This window comes from Chaetodon auriga, chromosome 12 (genome assembly GCF_051107435.1).
Source record: "Chaetodon auriga isolate fChaAug3 chromosome 12, fChaAug3.hap1, whole genome shotgun sequence".
NCBI lineage: Eukaryota > Metazoa > Chordata > Actinopteri > Chaetodontiformes > Chaetodontidae > Chaetodon > Chaetodon auriga.
The window spans coordinates 26,470,409-26,495,366 of NC_135085.1; the positions used below are offsets into that span (position 1 = coordinate 26,470,409).

The 24,958-nt window shown below is 48.0% G+C and overlaps 2 protein-coding genes across 4 annotated transcripts; both read right to left on the reverse strand.

Annotated features, from left to right (window-relative positions):
* Positions 1-2,025: 2,025 nt before the first annotated feature.
* Positions 2,026-8,355, reverse strand: LOC143329636 (uncharacterized). 2 transcript variants are annotated; one of them, XM_076745629.1, is made up of 5 exons: positions 8,247-8,355; positions 8,060-8,103; positions 6,002-6,169; positions 5,620-5,714; positions 2,026-2,649 (listed from the first exon to the last, which is right to left on the reverse strand). In XM_076745629.1, the coding sequence occupies exons 1-5, from the start codon at positions 8,311-8,313 to the stop codon at positions 2,430-2,432; spliced, it is 594 nt and encodes a 197-aa protein (XP_076601744.1). In that variant the 5' UTR covers positions 8,314-8,355; the 3' UTR covers positions 2,026-2,429. The 2 variants fall into 2 exon arrangements, with proteins under 2 accessions (XP_076601744.1, XP_076601745.1); XM_076745630.1 differs by having other exon boundaries at positions 6,002-6,185; positions 8,247-8,346.
* Positions 8,356-10,186: 1,831 nt separating this feature from the next.
* adhfe1 (alcohol dehydrogenase iron containing 1) lies at positions 10,187-21,740 on the reverse strand. Of its 2 annotated transcripts, none has more exons than XM_076744468.1 (14): positions 21,612-21,740; positions 20,218-20,255; positions 19,906-19,955; positions 19,213-19,266; positions 18,662-18,816; positions 17,923-18,119; positions 16,922-16,999; positions 16,585-16,690; positions 15,252-15,404; positions 14,968-15,066; positions 14,808-14,886; positions 14,134-14,230; positions 11,169-11,326; positions 10,187-10,468 (listed from the first exon to the last, which is right to left on the reverse strand). In XM_076744468.1, exons 1-14 carry the CDS (start codon positions 21,662-21,664, stop codon positions 10,385-10,387), a joined length of 1,401 nt encoding a protein of 466 aa, XP_076600583.1. In that variant the 5' UTR covers positions 21,665-21,740; the 3' UTR covers positions 10,187-10,384. The 2 variants fall into 2 exon arrangements, with proteins under 2 accessions (XP_076600583.1, XP_076600584.1); XM_076744469.1 differs by having other exon boundaries at positions 19,906-19,952; positions 20,215-20,255; positions 21,612-21,736.
* Between the last annotated feature and the right edge of the window lie 3,218 nt (positions 21,741-24,958).

Below are 24,958 nucleotides of genomic sequence, written 5' to 3' on the forward strand. Positions count from 1 at the left end.
TTTTAGCGTTTTGCTGATTCGTTCAGCAGCTAACAGGAAACATCTGCTGCTCTCAGAATCTGGACTTCAAACGGACTTTTTAATGTATCTTGTAGCTTTGCTGAAACCAGCAGCAGATTTGTGGATTTTATGTTTTTAACTATATAAGAATGACAGATTTTTAATTGTTCAGTCTCTGTTTCTATATTTATTTATTATCTTGATATGGTGAATATGTTCTGCTGTCTTGTCGTGAACACACGCTGTGTTTAAACTAACCACCTTAATACTAACACTGAGTGTTAACTGAGCTTGATGTTTGAATACAAACACATCTATTTATTCTTTTATTTGAAGTTTGAACATGTGAATGTGCACAGAACAGAAGTGTGATGGTTTTAAAGGCTGGAACAAACGTCTGAGGAGAGTTTCATTGTCGTCTGTTTCTGTTTCTGATCTAACAAACGTCTCGGACTCAATGCGACTTCTTCACTTGCTGCTCAGTTTTAGTCAGAAAACTCTGGACTTTTCATTTCAGCATGAATCTTTTCAAACGTCACTTTCACACAGCGGTTCAGCTTCTATTCTGTGAGCCAAAGACCAAAAAACCTCACATCAGCAGCAATGAGGTCAAAGGTCAAAGGTCGTCGCTGTGATCGTGAACCTTGACGACCCTTTGTGACTGAAAGATGGCCTCTGTGGCCTTCACAATTGTTTGGCTGACTCGGACATGACTGTGATGACGCGGTGACTCGGACATGACTGTGATGACGCGGTGACTCGGACATGACTGTGATGACACGGTGACTCGGACATGACTATGATGACGCGGTGACTCGGACATGACTTTGATGACGCGGTGACTCGGACATGACTTTGATGACGCGGTGACTCGGACATGACTGATGACGCGGTGACTCGGACATGACTGATGACGCGGTGACTCGGACATGACTGATGACGCGGTGACTCGGACATGACTTTGATGACGCGGTGAATCGGACATGACTTTGATGACGCGGTGACTCGGACATGACTTTGATGACGCGGTGACTCGGACATGACTGTGATGACGCGGTGACTCGGACATGACTTTGATGACGTGGTGACTCGGACATGACTGTGATGACGCGGTGACTCGGACATGACTGTGATGACGCGGTGACTCGGACATGACTTTGATGACGTGGTGACTCGGACATGACTGATGACGCGGTGACTCGGACATGACTTTGATGACGCGGTGACTCGGACATGACTTTGATGACGCGGTGACTCGGACATGACTGATGACGCGGTGACTCGGACATGACTGATGACGCGGTGACTCGGACATGACTTTGATGACGCGGTGACTCGGACATGACTGTGATGACGCGGTGACTCGGACATGACTTTGATGACGCGGTGACTCGGACATGACTTTGATGACGCGGTGACTCGGACATGACTGTGATGACGCGGTGACTCGGACATGACTTTGATGACGGGGTGACTCGGACATGACTGATGACGCGGTGACTCGGACATGACTGATGACGCGGTGACTCGGACATGACTGTGATGACGCGGTGACTCGGACATGACTGATGACGCGGTGACTCGGACATGACTGTGATGACGCGGTGACTCGGACATGACTTTGATGACGTGGTGACTCGGACATGACTGATGACGCGGTGACTCGGACATGACTTTGATGACGCGGTGACTCGGACATGACTTTGATGACGCGGTGACTCGGACATGACTTTGATGACGCGGTGACTCGGACATGACTTTGATGACGTGGTGACTCGGACATGACTGATGACGCGGTGACTCGGACATGACTGTGATGACGCGGTGACTCGGACATGACTGTGATGACGCGGTGACTCGGACATGACTGTGATGACGCGGTGACTCGGACATGACTTTGATGAAGCGGTGACTCGGACATGACTTTGATGACGCAGTGACTCGGACATGGTCTCGTTTATTGGATGTGAACACTTAAACGCCATCTTGTTGTCTTAGATGTGACTTACTGACCACGTGAGCTGGAGCTTGACCTCAAAGTCACAAACAGGACCTCAGCGACTTGGGAATGACCTCAGTGACATGGACTTGACCTTGGTGACTCTTTCCTGACCACAGTGACCTGGAGGTGACTTTAGTAACTTGATCATAGCCCCAGTGTGCACATGAGACTCCACTCGGATGTGATCTCAGGGACTCAGAATGGACAGTGGACGTATTAGACCTGATCTCAGGACTTCGCCTCAACAACATGGACTCGGTCATGTGACCTGCAGGTCAAACCTGAGGTTTTATGGCTCTGGGATCACGTGGTTTCATCTTCAGTGTGGTTCGTTTCTGTGTGTGAGGCCAGTACATAATTAAAAATACAGGAAGATCAAGAAACTACACATCTCCTCGTGCCTGAGAGGCTGGACCACATCAGCAGTCTAGTCCGGCTGGAAGGCGGTGTTGACGGAGCCATTCTCCAGAGGAGGGTGGGGGAGGTGGGGGCAGCTCTTCCTCCTGGACTTGGCCAGGACACGGTGGAGGAGGCTGGGGGAGCTGTGAGGAGGAGCCGCCGAGGGTCCCGGTGCCGCCGAGGGCCCGTCCGGTCCCAGCGGCCGGCGGATGCTGTCTCTCCTCAGCAGCTTGGGAGTGCTGCGACCGCTGCAGGGAGACAAAGACACGAGGTTTACCGACGTCTGTCTGAGGACGGGATTCACCACAACTCTGCTTCTTCTGCAGTCACACAACTTTATTGTCATTCTGTTCGCAAACAGTCAAACACAGTCGCAGTCGATCGCAATCATTCCAAGAGAATTCAAAGGTAAACAATAAATAAGAGTGAGAAGAGTGAACTGAACTGTACGACGACTCAAGGAAGACAAAAGATTTAAAAGTGAGCTGCTGACACGACGTTAGCCGAACGTTCAGCAGCTTGTTCAGCCTTCAGCTCCACCGCGTTCACGTTAAAGCACGGAGTCTGAGTCCCTACGAGAGCGCAGCGCCACCACGTCCTCCACCCTGTCCTCCTCCACGTCCTCCACCCTGTCCTCCTCTACGTCCTCCACCCTGTCCTCCTCCACGTCCTCCACCCTGTCCTCCACCCTGTCCTCCTCCACGTCCTCCACCCTGTCCTCCACCCTGTCCTCCACCACGTCCTCCACCCTGTCCTCCTCCACGTCCTCCACCCTGTCCTCCACCACGTCCTCCACCCTGTCCTCCACCCTGTCCTCTACGTCCTCCACCCTGTCCTCCTCCACGTCCTCCACCCTGTCCTCCACCACGTCCTCCACCCTGTCCTCCACCCTGTCCTCCTCCACGTCCTCCACCCTGTCCTCCACCCTGTCCTCCACCACGTCCTCCACCCTGTCCTCCACCCTGTCCTCTACGTCCTCCACCCTGTCCTCCTCCACGTCCTCCACCACGTCCTCCACCCTGTCCTCCTCCACGCCCTCCACCTCTCCCTCCACCCTGTCCTCCACGCCCTCCACCTCTCCCTCCACCCTGTCCTCCTCCACGCCCTCCACCCTGTCTTCCTCCACGCCCTCCACCTCTCCCTCCACCCTGTCCTCCTCCACACCCTCCACCTCTCCCTCCACCCTGTCCTCCTCTACGTCCTCCACCTCTCCCTCCACCCTGTCCTCCTCCACGCCCTCCACCTCTCCCTCCACCCTGTCCTCCTCTACGTCCTCCACCACTCCCTCCACCCTGTCCTCCACCCTGTCCTCCTCCATGTCCTCCACCACGCCCTCCACCACTCCCTCCATCCTGTCCTCCTCCACGCCCTCCACCCTGTCCTCCTCCATGTCCTCCACCACGCCCTCCACCCTGTCCTCCACCCTGTCCTCCACCCTGTCCTCCTCCACGCCCTCCACCACTCCCTCCACCCTGTCCTCCTCCACGTCCTCCACCCTGTCCTCCTCTACGTCCTCCACCCTGTCCTCCTCCACGTCCTCCACCCTGTCCTCCACCCTGTCCTCCTCCACGTCCTCCACCCTGTCCTCCTCCACGCCCTCCACCTCTCCCTCCACCCTGTCCTCCTCCACGCCCTCCACCTCTCCCTCCACCCTGTCCTCCTCCACGCCCTCCACCCTGTCTTCCTCCACGCCCTCCACCTCTCCCTCCACCCTGTCCTCCTCCACGCCCTCCACCTCTCCCTCCACCCTGTCCTCCTCTACGTCCACCACTCCCTCCACCCTGTCCTCCACCGTGTCCTCCTCCATGTCCTCCACCACGCCCTCCACCACTCCCTCCATCCTGTCCTCCTCCACGCCCTCCACCCTGTCCTCCTCCATGTCCTCCACCACGCCCTCCACCCTGTCCTCCTCCCTGTCCTCCACCACTCCCTCCACCTCTCCCTCCACCCTGTCCTCCTCCACGCCCTCCACCCTGTCTTCCTCCACGCCCTCCACCTCTCCCTCCACCCTGTCCTCCTCCACGCCCTCCACCTCTCCCTCCACCCTGTCCTCCTCTACGTCCACCACTCCCTCCACCCTGTCCTCCACCGTGTCCTCCTCCATGTCCTCCACCACGCCCTCCACCACTCCCTCCATCCTGTCCTCCTCCACGCCCTCCACCCTGTCCTCCTCCACGTCCTCCTCCACGCCCTCCACCCTGTCCTCCACCCTGTCCTCGCCACACAAACCAGCATTTCTCTGAGACTCAGACACACAAAGATCCAAACAGTTTAATGAAGTCGAGGTGAAACAGGAAGTCAGCTGGTGGATAATCTGAACTCACAGCAGAGATAAAACCCAACGAAACACCACCGGAACAATAAAGTCTGAACGCTCGTCTGCAGGAGGACAAAGAACCTGCACACAGGTGGAGACACAGAGGACTATAAGTGCTGAGAGCTCTGATTGGATAATGGAGAACAGGTGATGATAAAACTGGAGGGAAACGGAACATAGACAGGAAGTAAAGCATACGGGAATGCATGAAGGAGAGTTACTACAAAATAAAACAGGAAATGCAGTTAACTGGAGTCCATGCACGTCGTCACACAGCCAGGCTAACGTTTCCCTCTGTTTCCAGTATTGATGCTATGCTAAGCTAACTGGCTGCTGGCTGCAGCTTCTAGTTGTCTACAGTCATGAGAGCGGGACCGACCGTCTCGTCTCGCTCTCGATTAGAAAGGATAGAAGTGTATTTTCCAAAGTCGGCATTCAGTCGACATCTAAATTTTAATGATTCAGAAGCAAAGTTCAAGACGTCATGAACTTTTTTGTTCTTTGACATATTTTGTAAAAAATAACAAAGACCTTCATAAGAAGTGACTCTTCTGCCTCCAAATCAAGTCTCACTGATGAGTTTTCTCCTGAAAAACAGACTTTACAAATTCAATGAGGAAATAAAACATGTCTAGAATGCTGTACTGTACATCACACACACACACACACACACACACACACACACACACACTAAACCATGAACTGATGAGAGTAATTAATTAAAAATGACCCGTTTCAATATAAATAATCAAAAACATAAACTGAAAAACTGCTTAAGGTAAAATTACACCTAACGAACGTTTCCTCGTCGTTATTAGAGCGTTTCGGGGTGTTGACCTGTGAAGTCGTGTTACGATGAATAAGACTCCAGAGGGCCCTCGTGTGGTGCAGGTGCAGTTACCTGGTGCAGCCACAGGGGGCGCCTGCTGCCGTCACGACGACCGGTACGGACCCCCTCCTCACCAGCGTGGGCGTGGCTCTGGATGAATCTCCGACCTGCAGCATGAAAAGCGAGTTATGTCACAGCTGGCTGTCGGCCAATCAGCTGCTGAGTTTATTCTACAGGAAGGAAACCGCTGGAGCTGAGACGAGTCAGGGCCGCAGCGAGGGGCCGAGTCCTGGTCCTGGTTAGTCCTATTCAGTGAATGATGTCATCTGTGGCCTGATGACTTCACAGTGATGTCATCAGACTACAAACGTATAATGTTCAGTCTACAGTACAAACTGGAGGTGTGGAGTTTGAAAGACGTGGCCGATGAGGCTCTCATGAAAGAGTTTCTTACCTGGAGCGGCTCCACACAGGCTGCGGGGAAGTAACCCTCGTTTCCATTCGTCATCCGTCCGAACCACCAGGTCTCATCCTCTTTAAACAGAACCTGGATCAGATTTCCCGGGTTCAGGTCCAGCTCCTTTGGCCAGCGGGACCGGTACTGCGTCACCGCCACCACCACCTGCCAGAGTCCAGAACTGTCCGTTTTCAGGGTGCTGGTGAAGCCACGTCAGTAAAAACGACATCAACAATCCCTTAAGGTCCCCCAAAGTAACCCTTAATTATTCCCCGATTAACGTTGACTCAACCTGCCACGCACACACACACACGCACACACGCACACGCACACGCACACACACACACACACACACGCACACACGCACACACACACACACGCACGCACACACACGCACGCACACACATGCACGCACGCACACACACACGCACACACACACACACACACGCACACACGCAGACTCAGCTGATTTTAAGTGAATTCTTCTTCAGTGTTCCAGATTTAAGGATTTTACCACAATGGACCAATGAGTGGAAACACGCGTGGACTGAATATATGAAGGAGTTTTTTAAGGGGTTTTCTGTCGTGATTAAAGGGTCCTTAAGGGTTCCTAAATATCTAAGTTTTAGTTGGTTTCTGCACAGGTAAAACCCTTAAAACAATCACCTGAACATGCCAAACGTCTGTCCTCAAAGTCACTGAAATTGGATTTTCTTAAATTTGCTTTGTGAACGTACGATTATCAGCTGATGATCATCTTCTGTGAAGCAAGAGCAGCAGCTCGATCAGCAATAAAAACATGAAGTTAGTTTGTTCTGATGTTTTGTTGTTTCTCGTTTTCTAATCACTAAAACATATTTAAATTGTTCTAATTAAAAAGACCAAAACAGATTCAGTGAATAAAAACTAACTGAAGCTGCTTCCTGAATCAAAGTGACCTCATTTGATCTGCATCACAGGAAACTGCAGCTAATTGGTTAATGTGTGTGTGTGTGTGTGCGTGTGCACGCGCATGCTCTAATCAGTGTTACATCAGTGTGACCTCTGACCTCTGTGTATTTACAGCTTGCTGAGCAGCAGCTATTTAAAGCAGATTAAAAGTGACACACTGATGAATGATACACACACACACACACACACACACACACACACACACACACACACTCAGCAGTGCTCTCAGATGTTTCGTCATCCTGACATGTCAACATGCTGTCAAGTTCACTTTCATCAGACGCTGGTTGTTCATCGATGTCATCGATTCAAAGATCACCACAAAACCACAATAACACACAGAGTGACCACACAATAACCATAAAAAGACACAGACACAACACAGCCATAAATAGGACACAAAATGACCACAGAGAGACGCGAAAACAACAATAAGGAGACCAAAAACAACAGAGACACAAAACAAAGAGGCTTAAAACCACCGCAGAGAGAAGCCCAGCATCCAAAAAGAGATTTAAAGTGACTGAAAACTTCCACAACTAGACTAAAAACAACAGACACAACACAACTACAAAGAGACACAAAACAACTACAAAGAGACACAAAACAACTACAAAGAGACACGAAACAACTACAAAGAGACACAACACAACTACAAAGAGACACAAAACAACTACAAAGAGACACAACACAACTACAAAGAGACACAACTACAAAGAGACACAAAACAACTACAAAGAGACACAACACAACTACAAAGAGACACAAAACAACTACAAAGAGACACAACACAACTACAAAGAGACACAACTACAAAGAGACACAAAACAACTACAAAGAGACACAACACAACTACAAAGAGACACAAAACAACTACAAAGAGACACAGCACAGACTCAGAAGGCCTCCAGAGGTGATCTCTGGCTACAACACACTGATTCTGATGTGCAGGTCTGTGTTTCAGGAGCAGCTCAGGTCATGAGGTGGATTCTGAGGGACTGTGGCATCTTTGTCTTTGCAGCTGTGATGTCCACAGTCCCTTCCTGACAGACTCTGAGGACACGCTTCAACGCAAACCTCTGACCTATAAAAAGTTTGTCTCACCTTTTCTGCCTCCACATGTCTCGTCCTCGTCCTCGATCTGCACACTGACAGACAGACAGACACTGAGCGTCAGACAGGACGTCTGCGGTTCAGGTGACAGGAAGAGGACGAGCTGGAGCTCCAGCAGCTTCTGGATCTGCTGTGTGTGTGTGTGTGTGTGTGTGTGTGTGTGTGTGTGTGCGCCCACCTTGCGGGGAGAAGACGGTGGTATAAACCTCGATCTGTTTGTCGCTCTGTCTGTAGATCTGCTGCATGCTGACCTGCTCTCTCTCTCTCTCTCTCACACAGACACACACACACACACACACACACACTGAGCTTAAATACCTGCTGCCACTAATCCTGCTGAGTGTGTGTGTGTGTGTGTCTCTGCAACACACACACCGATCAGGTGTTCATCACTTTGATGGTGCAGCTGGTGAAGGTGGAGCGTCAGCATGACTCAAATAAACAAATAAATCCATCGACACTGATTGGCTGAGTGTGTTTGTATTTAATCAGGTGTAAAGTTGTGTGAGTAATTTGACAGCGGAGGAGCAGAGGGAGGCGGCAGCAGACAACGGAAGTACTCCACTAAAGTACAAGTACCTCAAAACCAAGAACAGTCATGTGGCCTGAGTTTAAATGAGAAGTGCTTTGATGCACAACGAATCTTCTGTTCACACAGCATCATCATCATCATCATCATCATCTTCTTCATCAGTGTTCCTCCTGCTTGCTCAGCAGCCTTTAATGAACATGTTTCCCATAAGACTGCAACCAGCAGCTGGAGTGTCCTCTGCATCCACAGTGATGCTTCAGGTTTCTCACCTGAGCTGCTGGACAGCAGCTGATTGGTCTCTGGGATGAAGACAACTCCAGGACCTCGCTTCATCTCAGAAACTGATCAAGCTCCAGATGCTTAACAGGAAGTGATGTCATGATGTCATGACTTCAGCTCTTCATCACTTTTCAACGACAGAGGCCAGAATTCATCTGTTCATACAGATCCTGCCGAATCAGGATCAGGATCAAAATCAGAATCAGGATCAGGATCAGAATCAGGATCTGGATCAGGAACAGAATCAGAATCAGAATCAGGATCATGATCAGAATCAGGATCTGGATCAGGAACAGAATCAGAATCAGAATCAGGATCAGAATCAGAATCAGAATTAAGATCAGGATCAGAATCAGAATCAGAATCAGGATCATGATCAGAATCAGGATCTGGAACAGAATCGGAATCAGGATCAGAATCAGAATCAAGATCAGGATCAGGATCAGGATCAGAATCAGAATCAGCGTCAGCAAACAAACTACCCAAAACATGGAGAAAACAGACAAACAGAACACTGGACAGGTGATTCTGACGAGTCATGTGTCGAACAGGTGAGCTCAGGTGTGTGTGACTGCTCTGTGGTGCCTTCAGGGTCACTCTGTGATTAGCTCATTTTCTGATGTCAGGTTAAACCGGTTAAACACAGTCAGATCAGGTTTACGTAACAACTGTTCCTGGATCAGATTAAACTGGATTAAAACAAGACAGTCTCTTCTCAGAAACACACACACACACACACACACGTTTTTCTGTACTTCAGTATTTCTGTTTTTGTACCTTTTACTTACTACTACTTCATATTATACTTCATTAATGATTCACATTAATGAAGTAAATAACAAAATGTTTTGTGCCATTATAGATCAAGATCAGAATTTATTGATCGTGGAGAGAAATCCATAAATTACCCCTTTGTTACAGTGATGAACACATTCATTCATTCATCTTCTTTACCCGTGCATTCCCTTTCGGGGTTGCGGGGGGCTGGAGCCTATCCCAGGTGGCAATGGGCGAGAGGCGGGGTACACCTGAACCGCAGGGCAACACAGACAGACACACAGACAGACAACCATTCACACTCACACTCACACCTACGGACAATTTAGAGGCACCAATTAACCTAATGAGCATGTTTTTGGCCAGTTCAGAGAAACCAGTTCAGAGAAACCAGTTCAGAGAAGCCAGTTCAGAGAAACCAGTTCAGAGAAACCAGTTCAGAGAAGCCAGTTCAGAGAAGCCAGTTCAGAGAAACCAGTTCAGAGAAACCAGTTCAGAGCACTGGTCTGAATGAGGCGCAGGAGGCCGTGTGAAGTGAAGATCCGTCTTTTATTTCAGATTTTTCACGTTAATATAAAATCAGGCAGGATGTGATCAAGAGTCCAGAAAGGTCACGTGAGTCTGAAGAGGCTGAGAAACAGCGACCTCCAATGGCTGCTAGAAGAACTGCAGCTCAACACACAACAGACCCCAGACCAGTTCTGTACTGAACAGGGACGTCTGGTCCGTCAGTAGAGCTTCATGGAGGCTTCGAACAGCCGGCTCAGGTCCTCCTCGGTGTGCTCTCTGGGCGACAGTTTGGTCACTCGCTCCTGAAACCACAAAACACGTTCAGCGTTTGAAAATGAACAAAAGAAGAAGAGTAACGGCTCTCTCACGTTACAGGTACACCTTCATCTGCACCTTGAAGGACCTGAGGTCTGCAGGTGCACACTCCAGGATCAAAGGCTAAATGTTGATGTCCACAGGTGTAGAAGATTTTCACCTTTAAGGGCCTTTAATAGCAAATACAAAGCTTTCATGTCATTTACACCTTTTCAGTTTAAAAGCCCTCCAACTGTGCAGATTCTGTATTAAAATACCTTAAAACTCAAAGACTTTGTTGACGATCAGTTAAAAGGCAACAGATGATCAGATCAACTGACACATCCACGGAAACTAACGACTGGATTTCTGGATGTTCATTCAATCTTAAAGGTTTCTGAAAACTCCCTGGAAAGCCCTTAAACCATGTCGATGATGTATTCAAACAGGACGTCATGTGGTTTCATTTTCAGGTGCTTTTTCAACCTTAAACCAAAAACAAGTCCATTAAAGACACCTGAATTACTTAAACAAATTAATTAAGATTTGAATCTTAACGACCAAAAAACTAATCAAGACTTACCTGTTCTGTGATTTTGTAAAGTTTTCATAAAATCTTCTTCAAAATCCCTTTTTAAGGACGTTCATTCAAACATGATGTCAGCACACAGGTGACGTTCAGGCTGTTCTGAGTGAAGGTAAACACACCTGAGGGATGGTTCCCTTCACCAGTGCTGGGATGTCATCTTTTCTGTATCCCACAGCTCCCAGTCCGTCCTCCACCTGCAGGTCAAACAGGAACTGACGCAGCGTGTCGGCCAGAACAGCACCTGCATCCTCCCTCTTCACCTGCCGGATGTCCGCACCTAAAGGCAACACAGAGGGTCTGCTATCACACCTGAACGCAACACAGAGTCTGTTATCACACCTGAACATAACACAGAGTCTGTTATCACACCTGAACGCAACACAGAGTCTGTTATCACACCTGAACATAACACAGAGTCTGTTATCACACCTGAACGCAACACAGAGTCTGTTATCACACCTGAACGCGACACAGAGTCTGTTATCACACCTGAACGCGACACAGAGTCTGTTATCACACCTGAACGCGACACAGAGTCTGTTATCACACCTAAAGGCAACACAGAGGGTCTGCTATCACACCTGAACGCAACACAGAGTCTGTTATCACACCTGAACATAATACAGAGTCTGTTATCACACCTGAATGCAACACAGAGTCTGTTATCACACCTGAACATAACACAGAGTCTGTTATCACACCTGAACGCAACACAGTCTGTTATCACACCTGAACGCGACACAGAGTCTGTTATCACACCTGAATGCAACACAGTCTGTAATCACACCTGAACGCAACACAGAGTCTGTTATCACACCTGAATGCAACACAGTCTGCAATCACACCTGAACGCAACACAGAGTCTGTTATCACACCTGAACATAATACAGAGTCTGTTATCACACCTGAACACAACACAGAGTCTGTTATCACACCTGAACGCGACACAGAGTCTGTTATCACACCTGAACGCAACACAGAGTCTGTTATCACACCTGAATGCGACACAGTCTGTAATCACACCTGAACGCAACACAGAGTCTGTTATCACACCTGAACGCAACACAGAGTCTGTTATCACACCTGAACGCAACACAGAGTCTGTTATCACACCTGAACGCAACACAGTCTGTAATCACACCTGAACATAACACAGAGTCTGTTATCACACCTGAACGCAACACAGAGTCTGTTATCACACCTGAACGCAACACAGAGTCTGTTATCACACCTGAACGCAACACAGAGTCTGTAATCACACCTGACCGCGGCACAGAGTCTGTTATCACACCTGACCGCGGCACAGAGTCTGTTATCACACCTGACCGCGGCACAGAGTCTGTTATCACACCTGACCGCGGCACAGAGTCTGTTATCACACCTGAACGCAACACAGTCTGTTATCACACCTGAACGCGACACAGAGTCTGTTATCACACCTGAATGCAACACAGTCTGTAATCACACCTGAACGCAACACAGAGTCTGTTATCACACCTGAATGCAACACAGTCTGCAATCACACCTGAACGCAACACAGAGTCTGTTATCACACCTGAACATAATACAGAGTCTGTTATCACACCTGAACACAACACAGAGTCTGTTATCACACCTGAACGCGACACAGAGTCTGTTATCACACCTGAACGCAACACAGAGTCTGTTATCACACCTGAATGCGACACAGTCTGTAATCACACCTGAACGCAACACAGAGTCTGTTATCACACCTGAACGCAACACAGAGTCTGTTATCACACCTGAACGCAACACAGTCTGTAATCACACCTGAACATAACACAGAGTCTGTTATCACACCTGAACGCAACACAGAGTCTGTTATCACACCTGAACGCAACACAGAGTCTGTTATCACACCTGAACGCAACACAGAGTCTGTTATCACACCTGAACGCAACACAGAGTCTGTAATCACACCTGACCGCGGCACAGAGTCTGTTATCACACCTAAAGGCAACACAGAGGGTCTGCTATCACACCTGAACGCAACACAGAGTCTGTTATCACACCTGAACGCAACACAGAGTCTGTTATCACACCTGAACGCAACACAGAGTCTGTTATCACACCTGAACGCGGCACAGAGTCTGTTATCACACCTGACCGCGGCACAGAGTCTGTTATCACACCTGACCGCGGCACAGAGTCTGTTATCACACCTGACCGCGGCACAGGTGTGTATCAGGTAAAGTTTTTTGACAGTTCCACTTGTTCTGCTTGTTTAATGAAAACAGTTCGACTCGTCTGTCAGAAAGTTTCTTCGAATCGATTCAAGAAAAAACATCTTCACCAGTTAAAGTCAGTCATTTCCAGACGCTTTGATCCGAAGCCACGTACACATGAACTCACACAGGCAGCTCGAACCACCGACCTCCTGATCGGTGGACTGGGTATACTGGGTATACTGGGACAGACTGGTTTCTTTCCAATGGAACAGGTCTTCCATGAGGTCATTTTCTAAAGAGTATTCATTGAATTTAGAGAAAACGTCCTAAAGTGTCAAATGAAACAGATATTTATGGATGAATGTGTGAGAACTAAAAGGTTCCTCATCACAGCAACAAGGTGCTTTTTCAGTAATCAGTGAAGTCATTTAGTTGTTTTTGACAATTTTTCACTAATATGGTGGTTCTGTGCCCAGTTTTTAAAGTGGAACACGAGCTAACCGACACGTCTGCGTCAAGTTAACGTTGTAAAGTTTGTAAAGTTTGTAAAGCTGTAAAGTTTGTGAAGTTTTTCGTAATGTTTCTCCTGTAACACGTCTGTCACATCTGACAGATGAACCATGTTCGAGTTGGCGGCAGGTTTTACGGCGCCGCGCTGAACCATGTCACAGGTTCTGTAAAGAGCAGACAGCCAGTCACAATCACAGCCACAGCTAATGCTAATGCTAATGTTAGCCACAGGCACATGGCTGCAGTCACAGCTCACAACTCTTACACTGTTATTATATGTATTATTTTCACAGTGTGCGATCAGACTGTGTTGGATTTTCTGTGCGATCCAGCACAGGAGGCTGAACAGGTGAACAGGTGAACAGGTGAACAGGTGAACCCTTACCGAGGATCTCTGCAGCCTCCAGGTGGCGCTCTGGACACATCGGGGCTGTGAAGTTGAAGACGGCCGGAGACGTGAGGACCACAGAGAGACCGTGAGGCTGGGGACACACAAATACACACACGTCTCACTGTGAGGACTCTCATTGACGTACGGGACTCGTCCCCCTAAACCTGAACCTTCAAACAGCCAAATGTCCTCACAGCGCAGAGACTATTCACGCACACCAGCATTCAAACAAACAGAGAAACAACATTTCCACAAATAAATGGTCAAATGTTCATTTTGTAAACAAACCACCTGCTGAGATCTGCGGAAACACCGAAAAGCCGAAACCAGCAAACATCAGGACCAAGTCTGCGTCCCACAGCAGCTCTGCTGTTCCTCAGGGAACCTGTTCAGGACCTCTGTGCTTCTACAAAGTCTCACTTTCTTCAACCAGTGAGACAACTGGTGCAAAGGGACGAGGATGTTTTCATAAAGCAGCTTTAACGATGGTCATTTCTTATCTCCAGTTGTGGAACATCTGGAACACGTCAGCTGACGGCTGCAGGTTTCTCACTCAGAGATGGAATGACATTTCTTACAGCGGACACCTCCTCATGTTGACCAAGCAGCCGCGCAGTGAAAACACACCTTTACAACGACACCGATCCAGAGGTCAAGCTGTCACTCACCACCAGAGGGTGCTCCACACTGTAGCCCTTCGCCGTGTGAGTCTTCACGTTTCCTGCGATCGGATACGACATCCCATGACTGCAGAGAGGCCACGACAACACGTTCACGTTTTCAGCCGGAACTCAACCCACTCCTTCATTCTCTGACAAAGTTTCTCACCACAGGTGAACTCCGGCGTTTCCGAAGCCGATGCCTGCGAACACACTGGCCAGGTGCATGCTGGACCGAGCCTCCAGGTCCTCGGGGTCCCGCACCGCTCTGCAAACAAACAAACAAACAAACAAACAAACACGTTTCCAGTAATCTTCCTGTTTTCTGTTTGTACTTCCGGATGCTGATGTGGGTTTATTTCATGCAGTGACTCCGAGCGTCGGAGAACAGCAGCTCTGGAAAGGAGTTCCTCAGGGAACCTGTTCAGGTACCTTCACTCTCGCTTTATTTACCGTTTCATGAACTTGGCGACCACGTTGAGGGCGTGGCGGGACCAGACGTCGCTGATGGGGTTGCTGCCCTGGTAGGCGGGGCGGTTGATGGGGTTGGGGGGGCAGGGGCTCCTCTGGTTGTAGGGCAGAGCGGTGTACGACTCCAGAGCGTGACTGAAGGGAATGAAATGGGGGGTGAATCACGTCTCCTTCTCACACTTTGTGTTTACGCCAAGCAGCAGGGCTGAGACGACCCCATAGACCCCCACATTATGACACCAGCTTCACCGCAGACAAACGTTTCCGGCCTCGTTAAATCACACTGAGGGTTAAAGTTAGAAACACGTGGCTTCATTCGCCGCCGCACCTCCGCCTGTGTTCAATTTCGGATTACTGGAGTTACTATGGAGACGGGTGGAGTCACGGAGGCGACGGCCATGTTGGATACAGACCGAATCCTGCTCTCATTCACGTCTCCGATCTTCACTGCTTCACTCTGCGCGTCACTGACTTTTGTCTTCTGGTTAGACTCGAACGATGATGAAACGCAGCGTGAAGGAACAAACGTCACACACATGAACATCAAACAGGAAGTATACGGAAAGGATGACATCACTGACAAAAATACGTGAAATGAACTTCAGAAACTTGAATATTTGGAGAAGCAGAACGAATCTTTGTTCACTGCAGAGTTCAAAGAGTTTTTAAGAACAAAACCAAGATATTGATTAATCTGTTATTATCAGAAGTTAAAGACTCTGAAGCGTGTTGATCGACGGACGGACGATTGAACTTATTGATCTCACTGAAGGCAGCGGCGGTGAAAACGTTGTGTCTGGACTCTGAACTCTCAGTTTTCCTTCTATCTCTTCAGACTTTAGAACCTCGTGAAAACATTAACTAGCAGAGACGAGCTGAGACCTTCACGGGCCTGATACTGTGCAGGTGAGAGGTTCCTGAAAGCACCGGCGGGGTCAGAGGTCACGGCTGCTCCACGGCTCCTCTTCAGCTTCATGTTCACAAACATCAGACATATTCAGCGACTGTCATCATTTAAAGTCAGAAAGTACTTAAAGCTTCATCATTTGGCTGCAAAGACAAATTAAAAAAGACAATTAACTTAAACTTAACTTAAATTATTCATTAACTTTCAACATTTAAACGACGTCTGAAATGTTAAATGGAATCTTTATGTTTGGATGACGGACGGGAGAAGAAAACAGTTTCCAGCAGAGTGCAATCTGAGCAATCTGTCAATCAATCAATCTGCCAATCAATCAATCTGCCAATCAATCAATCTGCCAATCAATCAATCTGCCAATCATCCAGTGACGGCCGGCGGTCGCTGACTGACCAGAGCACGTCGAAGCCGCTGTTGGCGGCGACTCTCTCGGGCATGCTCAGCGTGTGTCTCGGGTCCACGACGCCCAGCGTGGGTCTGATGGCTCTGCTGGCGATACCTGAACACAGACGACCAATCACAGCTCAGACTGACGCTCTGATGTCACCGTGAGTCTTACTTCTATTGGACACTTCACTGGTCACCTGACAGGATGTTTGAGCTTCCATCTTTCTTTGTTTCGACAGAATGAACGAACTTCAAACATCTTCAAACAGCAAAGTTTGACCAAAGTCTGACTGGAAAACTGATTCGGGACGAGCAGAAACACTCAGGTGAGTTTCCTTTTTACCTGTTTTGGCTTTCAGAGGCTCAAAGTCAAAGATGGCGACGCCGGTGGTCTCGCTGCCGGTTCCCGCAGTCGTAGGAACTGAAGAACAAAACACATTAAAGGCGTTCATGGCGTTCACAGAAGGTTCATGTTTGTGAACGCCACCTTCAAACTTGGTCCGTTAGCAGAACACCTGTACCTGAACACCTGTGAGAAAACGACTGATGAGGCATCCTGACAAACATGTGATCAAACGGCCTCATGGCGTGAGGTGATCGGGTCACCTCTGAACTCTGAACTCTGAACCTTGAGCTGATCACTACAGATAAGAGGCTGCTGTGACACACCTGAGGCTCAGGTGTGTCACAGCAGCCTCAGTCTGAAGGAAACAATCAGTCAGTTCACCGTGACGGTGATGAGTTCAAGAGCAGGAGGTTAAATGAGTTCAATAATAAACAAGCAAAGAAATAAAAATAAATATGATTTAAACTAATGTTCAAAAACAGACGAGCGACAAATCAGTGATGAAGGTTTTTGATGTTTTTTGTTGGAAAAAAACGAAGGAATCGAAAAGCAAATCATTTAAAAAAAATCAACGAGTAGTTTTCTGTTTTTCTAATATTTCATCATTTCGCCTCACAGACGTCACGATGGTTCATTAGAGAAGATAAAACCAGTGAGTGACTTTACCTGCTCCAGAAAAATGAGAAATGAAGAAGAAGAAGAAGAAGAAGAAGAAGAAGAAGAAGGAGGACGAGGCAGAGGAGAGAAGAAGAAGGACGAAGAGGAGAAAAGAAGAAGAAGGACGAAGAGGAGAAAAGAAGAAGAAGGACGAAGAGGAGAAAACATTTACTACGTTTAAACAGAATATTTGGAAAACGTGTGAACTGAATTAAAAAGAAGGAATAGTGACAAGTTTTGATCATGTGATCAGTTCATCTTTAATCTGAACCAATCGTGAACAGTCCTGATGACACAACAGTAAAGAACCAGCTGTCAATCATCCTCACGCCCTCTGTTACCTGCGATCAGCGGCTTCAGAGCTCCGGTGACGGGCTTCCCTTTGCCGATCGGAGCGTTGACGAAGTCCAGGAAATCGGCGTCGCGGTGACACGCGTACAGATTGGCTGCTTTACAGGTGTCAATCACAGAGCCGCCGCCCACCGCCACGAACACGTCGAACGAGTCGTTTTTAGCAAAGGCAATGGCTTCTTTAAAGCTACACACACACACACACACACACAGAAACAGAAACACACACACACACAGAAACACACACACACACACACACACACACACACACAGGTGTTTACTGGTTACTGTCTTCGCTGTGTCTGTCCTTCATGTCCACATTTGTCTTTTCTGCTCATTTCACTGGATGAAACGTCTCGATATGTCTCAACAACGGGGACGGTGTGGACGGACACTGTGTCCACACTGTGAACACGTGCAGAGACAAAGAGTCTCTAAAAAGTCCTCGTGTAAAGAAAATGGACAGGACTTCACGGTTGTTGACTCTTACCGTCGGGACACACGAGTCCTCCCGGCCGTGTGGTTTGTGTCCTCCTAAGACATGAAGACATGTCCCGTACACACACAGATACGCACCAATGTGTCCTGATGTCAGAAACTGACAGACAAAATGTCTCCATGACTGTCTCTGCAAGGACACCCGGGAGTTTGTTGCTGTATGTGCACCTGACAGCCGATCAGACGGCAGGATGTCCCCGGCCGTACGTTACCTGTGACAGCTGGTCTCACCTGGTGTCGGTGGGCTCCACCCGCACGTTGTCGTAGACTTTGTACTTGACTCCGTTCTTGGCCAGAGACTCCAGGACGGCCTTCACCGGAGGGAGGACGGACAAGTTCTTGTCGGTCATGAGACAGACGTTCCGAGCTCCGAGGTTCTGCAGGTCCTGCAGGAGAACCGGAGAACAAGGACAAACTGAGGACAGAACAGCTTCGTGTTCCTACTGAGGAACATGAGGAGGTCTGGACGCAGACACTCCATGTCCTCCTTTGAGGACCTCCTCCTCTCCAATCGAGCGCTGCCGTGAGCTCGATGAGGTCACAGTGAATGTGCTCACCTGCGCTCAGGTGCACATTCACCTGTCAGCACCTCGTCGTCTGCCACCTTAATAAGGTGGACAGTTTGACAAACGTCTTAGAGACGCATCACTTTTGTCTTCACACAGTTACTTTCATGAGTGTTTGCAGTAAAACCAGATGTTCAAGCATCAAGCAGATGTTCAGTGGTATATTTGATGATGATGATGATGATGATGATGATGATGAAGGTGGTGTTTGGTTACCATGCCAATCTCTCTGCTGACTCCATCTCCGTATCTGATGCTGGAACTCGCCATCTGACACAAACAAACACAACAAAGTTGGACAGCAGTGAAGCTATGCTAATGACACCTGAACCCTGTGGACCAATCAGAGCCCTCTCAGGATCTACAGGTAGCGACTAGCAGCCGTTTTCACATGAAAACAGCCGTGGCGGCGGCTGAGGAGGTTAGCGTAGCTGCTGAAGGTTTCTCCATGAGAAGATGTTTTCACTCGCTTCCTGGCCGTCGTCCTGTGACATCATATGGTTCAATGATCTGATTGGCTGACGTTAGCATGTGATAGACAGCAATAGACAGGTGGCTCATCCAGTCGGCTGCCAGGTAATATCTGAACAAGGCAGTTTCCAGGGATGGCTGTTCACTGCAGAAGTATCTGAGTTTTAGAGCTCCGACAGGTTAAAATTCTGAGAGATTATTGAGATTATTCACTTCTTAACTTCTTAATTCTCAACAATCATTAAGATATTTTCATTTCATTCATTTGAATTCTGAGATGCTCAAATATATCTGTGACTTTCCAAATCATCTTTAAATATTAATGAGAATTTTGAGCTTTACTTTCGTCAGTTTTCCCTCTTATAAGCGGAGCTCATGAATCTGGACAGATGAATTCTAAAATCATCATTTTTTTAAACAGGGTTTGGTGTGAGTTACCTCGAAGGCGTAGTCGGTTTTCCGGACGGTGCAGGTCGCAGCTCCAGCTCCTGCAGGAAAACCAAATGCCTGCTAAAATCTGTGTATGGATTACTGATTAAATGATTGTGGATATCTTCATTGATCCAGATCAATCAGAATTCAGGTTTCTTATGATTGACATATCTGGTGATTAATAGACCAAACTTCATGTGGTCCAGCCTGAAGGTTACCAGCCAATAACTCACCAACAGTGACTCATCAGCAAGTTAAACATTGATTAACAGTCACGTGTGTGTGTGTGTGTGTGTGTGTGTGTGTGTGTGTGACTACCTTGATGGAAGGTGTTGGAGTGAGCGGGACATCTGCACCTGTTCACACAACACTCATGTCACAGACAGCAGAACTCCATTCAAAAAACTGCAAGTTTAGTCAAAGTTTGTTTGAATCTGAAGGAACATTTTCAAATGACCTCAGTATTTATCCTCCCACTGACAGCACGGAGAGAATCTTCAAAGTAAAACACAAAAGCTGCGTCTGACTGACATGAAGAGCACACTGAAAGGATTTCTGGCTGATTCTCTTCTCAGTTTTTCAAACGCCTCTTTATCATTAAAAACTGTTTGGCTGGTAAAGGGTGTGGAGCACTTCAGGGTCCAGGTTTGGAGCCCGTCAGTCAGTTCAATGGTTTATATTGATTTCTTAGTGACAGCGTGCCTCTTAATATGTAACTGAAACATTTCATGTTCTTTATCTTTCTGTGTTTATTCCCACAGCTGTGACCTCTGGTGATTGGTGCCCTCAGTTCAGGCTTGAAGGAACCAGAAGGACCAAACTGACGGTCTGCTCACACACACCATGCTGACAGTCGGGTTCCTGCACACCTGCACACCTGCACGTTCTGCCGTCACCTGTGATCTGCATGAACCTGGAGTTCTCTGCGCTGCGCCTCAGAAAAGCTGCTCAAGGTCACATGTGGTCATGTGGTCCAAGAGCGCTGCAGAACTGCCTTTTTTCTTTTTTTTTTCTTTCTTTTTTTTTTACTGTTTCCATGACTGAAACAAAGAATTTTCATTGGCTAGTAATAATAATAATAATAATAATAATAATTAATAGACTGCTCAGGCTCTTCGTGTGATCTCGGTGCCTTCTGTGTTACAGGAAAATCATTTCTTTCACTCTCAGTGAAAACTACAAAGTCAGACATGAGGCCTTCAGGCCCAGCTGGTTTTCAGACTAACTGGTTCCCGAGCGCGTGCTCGCGCTGTGGTGGGCTGAGTGAGACCGTTTCAGTGTAAAATCAGCTGTTTGTCATGATGTGTATCCTGTCCCTGCAGTCCTCGATGTGGTCTCCAGAAAAACAGCGTGATAGTCTGAAAACCAGCTGGCACAAACAGACACATTGATGACAGCAGACTTTGTAAAAACCAGGTTTAAAGAAGAAATAAATGATTTCCAGCGTGTCACGTGTCTGCCGAACTTTCAAAGACTTTCTTCTGATTGTGGAAATATATTCAGTTCTCTCTGCCTCGCGACGAACCGGACTTTTAACGTCAAGAGTTTTAAAACCGGAGGATTTTTGAGTGGAGTTTGGCGTGACCCGATCCCCTCAGAGCAAAACAACAAGTGGGAGGTTCTGCAGGCTGAAACGTCACCGCACGTTGTTTACGTGTGTGAATCACATTCAGCCAAAAATCAGCGTTTTAATGAACGTCAGTCACACTTACGCCGCGCGCTCCAGCTGTCTGAGCAGGTGAACCACTCGGTCCCGTCCGGCCATGTCTGCAGAGTGTCCGTGTGGTCCGCTCCGAGCTGCGGGCCGATGGTAAATACACTGACGTCAAGTCCACAGTCACAGGACTCACTGCTTCCGCTTCCGCTTTTCAAAATACAGGCACTAATGGTGGCGTAACTAAGGTCATTTAAAATGGTTTTAATGGATAATCGTGTAAAAAAAGACATTTAACTGGATCGGATTGTTAAAGGGTAACATTCTTTATGAAGGTAACCTTCAGGTAAATGCAAGTTCAGAGGTATTAAAAATATATTTTTTATTTTATTCTACACATTCCAAACTCTTTAATATATTCATTCCATGAAATTTTCCCTGAACTTTAATGAGTCCTTAAACTCATCATTCATCATACATTAAGGGGAAAGACAAAAACAAGCAAAAGAAATCCGTCTGGGTTAAGTATACATATGTATACACATATACACGTACAAATACATGTATGTGGTGTACTTGGTCTCTGATTGGTCGAAGGAGGAACTTAAAGGAGCAGCGTCGTATTTCCTGAGCTGATGTTTTCACACTGAATGAAATCACGTTCATGAACTCGAATTATCGAACAGAGAAACTTAGCTTTTTGTTTTCTTCTCAGACATGAAATAAACTAGTTTTAAAGGGTTGAAGGATAAATGAAGGATCTGTGGCTGCAAACACGCTGACTGAGACTTGAATGTTTGCGTGCTTCACTTCTTTAAAACTTTCATTCCGGAATATGAGGATATTCCTGTTGTTGAGGTCTAAATATGTAAAGGTCAGAGGTCGCAGCAGCGAGACAAATCACGGCTCAGATCTGCAGCTTCCTGACACGTCGACCTTTAAACGACCTGAGACCGTCGAGATGCTTCAGGGCTTCCAAGTCATTTGATCCATTCCTGCACGAACTGAGGAAAAGTTCAGAGGAGAGTCAGAGAGAAACACGTTGGAGTCTTCAAACTGTCCTCAGCTCAAACTCATGAGCTGCTTTTGTCAGCATCAGTGATGAATTCATGTGAACAGAATTCGTTTCATTTCTTTTTATTCTATCAGTTCTCAGTTCATCGAAATCAAAAGTCAAACTTAGAATTTTAAAGTGAAAATCAAACATTTTTTGAAAATTAAACCTTTTGAAGTATTATTCTTCACCTCCACAACGTGGAACAGAAAACCAACGAGCACCTGCAGAAACTCCCCGAGTCTCCTCCTCAGTGCTCCTCCACAGTCGATCCGGAGACCCTCAGCGCCCCCTGTCATCAGCTGACGAGGGTCTCTAGGTGGCAAACCAGGAAGAACCCCGTGTCCCCGAACAGCCAGGCCCCAGCTCTGCACACTGCCAGCAGGGGGACACGCAAGGAACCGGCGAGACCTGGTCCAGGCAGAGCTACGAACCCACGAGGAAGACGAGCGGAGGTCATCTGGATGAAATGGGATCTGTCCAGATGTAAGACCTCATGAGCAGAGCTGAGACCGGAGCCCTTCAGTGTTTCCTTGATTTTACCACCTGGGCTCGACCCCCGTCCTTCACCATCACATCTGCACAGAGGGGGGTGATGAGGTGCGTCTGTCTCTTGCTGACTCTTTGGACAGTCTGTCTCTGTCTGCTGCTCTCAGCTCAGCTCTCAGTTCTCCTGAGAAGGAGGTTTCAGCTTCTTAGCTGTTAGCTTAGCACAAACCTGCTGCAGAACACTGTCTCTGTCAGGACGAGGTCTGTGGACGCTGCTTGTTGGGCATTAAACTCCACTGAAGAGCGTTTGTCTTTACAGCTCGTGCAGTTGCAGCTGTGATGAATCCTCAGTTTGACTTTCATCATCGCTGAGAGCTCGTCCCCATAAACTGAGACACACCGGTTTGTCTTTTACTTCAGCAAAGAAATAATCGTTTGTCCTGTCTGCTTTTCTTTTTTCTTTCTTTTTCAGTCACCATGATGCTGTGACATCAACCACGACTCAGGACAATTCAGAGGGACGACTCAGAGGGACGACTCAGGACGACTCAGAGGGACGACTCAGGACGACTCAGAGGGACGACTCAGAGGGACGATTCAGAGGGACGACTCAGGACGACTCAGAGGGACGACTCAGGACGACTCAGAGGGACGACTCAGAGGGACGAATCAGGATGACTCAGAGGGACGAATCAGGACGACTCAGAGGGACGACTCAGAGGGACGAATCAGGACGACTCAGAGGGACGAATCAGAGGGACGATTCAGAGGGACGACTCAGAGGGACGAATCAGGACGACTCAGAGGGACGAATCAGAGGGACGACTCAGGATGACTCAGAGGGACGACTCAGGACGACTCAGAGGGACGATTCAGAGGGACGACTCAGGACGATTCAGAGGGACGACTCAGGACGACTCAGAGGGACGACTCAGAGGGACGAATCAGGACGTCTCAGAGGGACGACTCAGAGGGACGACTCAGGACGACTCAGAGGGACGACTCAGAGGGACGACTCAGAGGGACGAATCAGGACGTCTCAGAGGGACGACTCAGAGGGACGACTCAGGACGACTCAGAGGGACGACTCGGGACGACTCAGGACGACTCAGAGGGACAATTCAGAGGGACGACTCAGAGGGACGTCCATCACTTTTTTGTATTTTCTCTGATTGTGGAAAACAGTAAAGCTGTTTCTTTGCATTATGAAATGCTCTGTGTGCTGGATCAAACCACGTCCAGCCCAGAGTCTGGACGTCCCCGACCCTGAGGGACAGCCCTGATGAGGACAGCCAGCTGGACCGTGCTGAGGGACGACCCTGATGACATGCGTTTAGCAGGTGATCCCAGCTGAAATCCTTCACTCTCACTGTAAAGTTGTTGGTGGTTTCTGGCGTTTTGGCCCTTTAAGACCGGTTTGTCTCCTGCAGGCACAAAGAAAAATGTCTCTGATCTCTGAAGACAAAGCGAGCTGGACGGACGTCCGATGCAGAAGACGCCTCCAGACTCACAAACCTGAGGACTTCCTGCTGAGTGTCACAGTGTTTTCTGTTACTGCAGGAGATGAAGGTCACAGATTCAGTCCACACCTGAGCTGAGAAAGGTCACATCAGCATCATCATCATCGTCGTCTTCATGGTCTTCATCATGGCAGAGGAAGTCAGCTGCTGAAGTTTGGAACAAAAGACTTTGTCCTGTAAATATCAGACGAATCTGAAAATGGGTTTTTGTTTCTCATGGCCTTGATTGATCTGCTGCTGCTGCTGCTGATGATGATGATGATGATGATGATGAAGAAAGTGATCTTTGCCCTAATGATGAAACATCTAAAGAAATAAACATCAAACAGCTGCATGACTCAT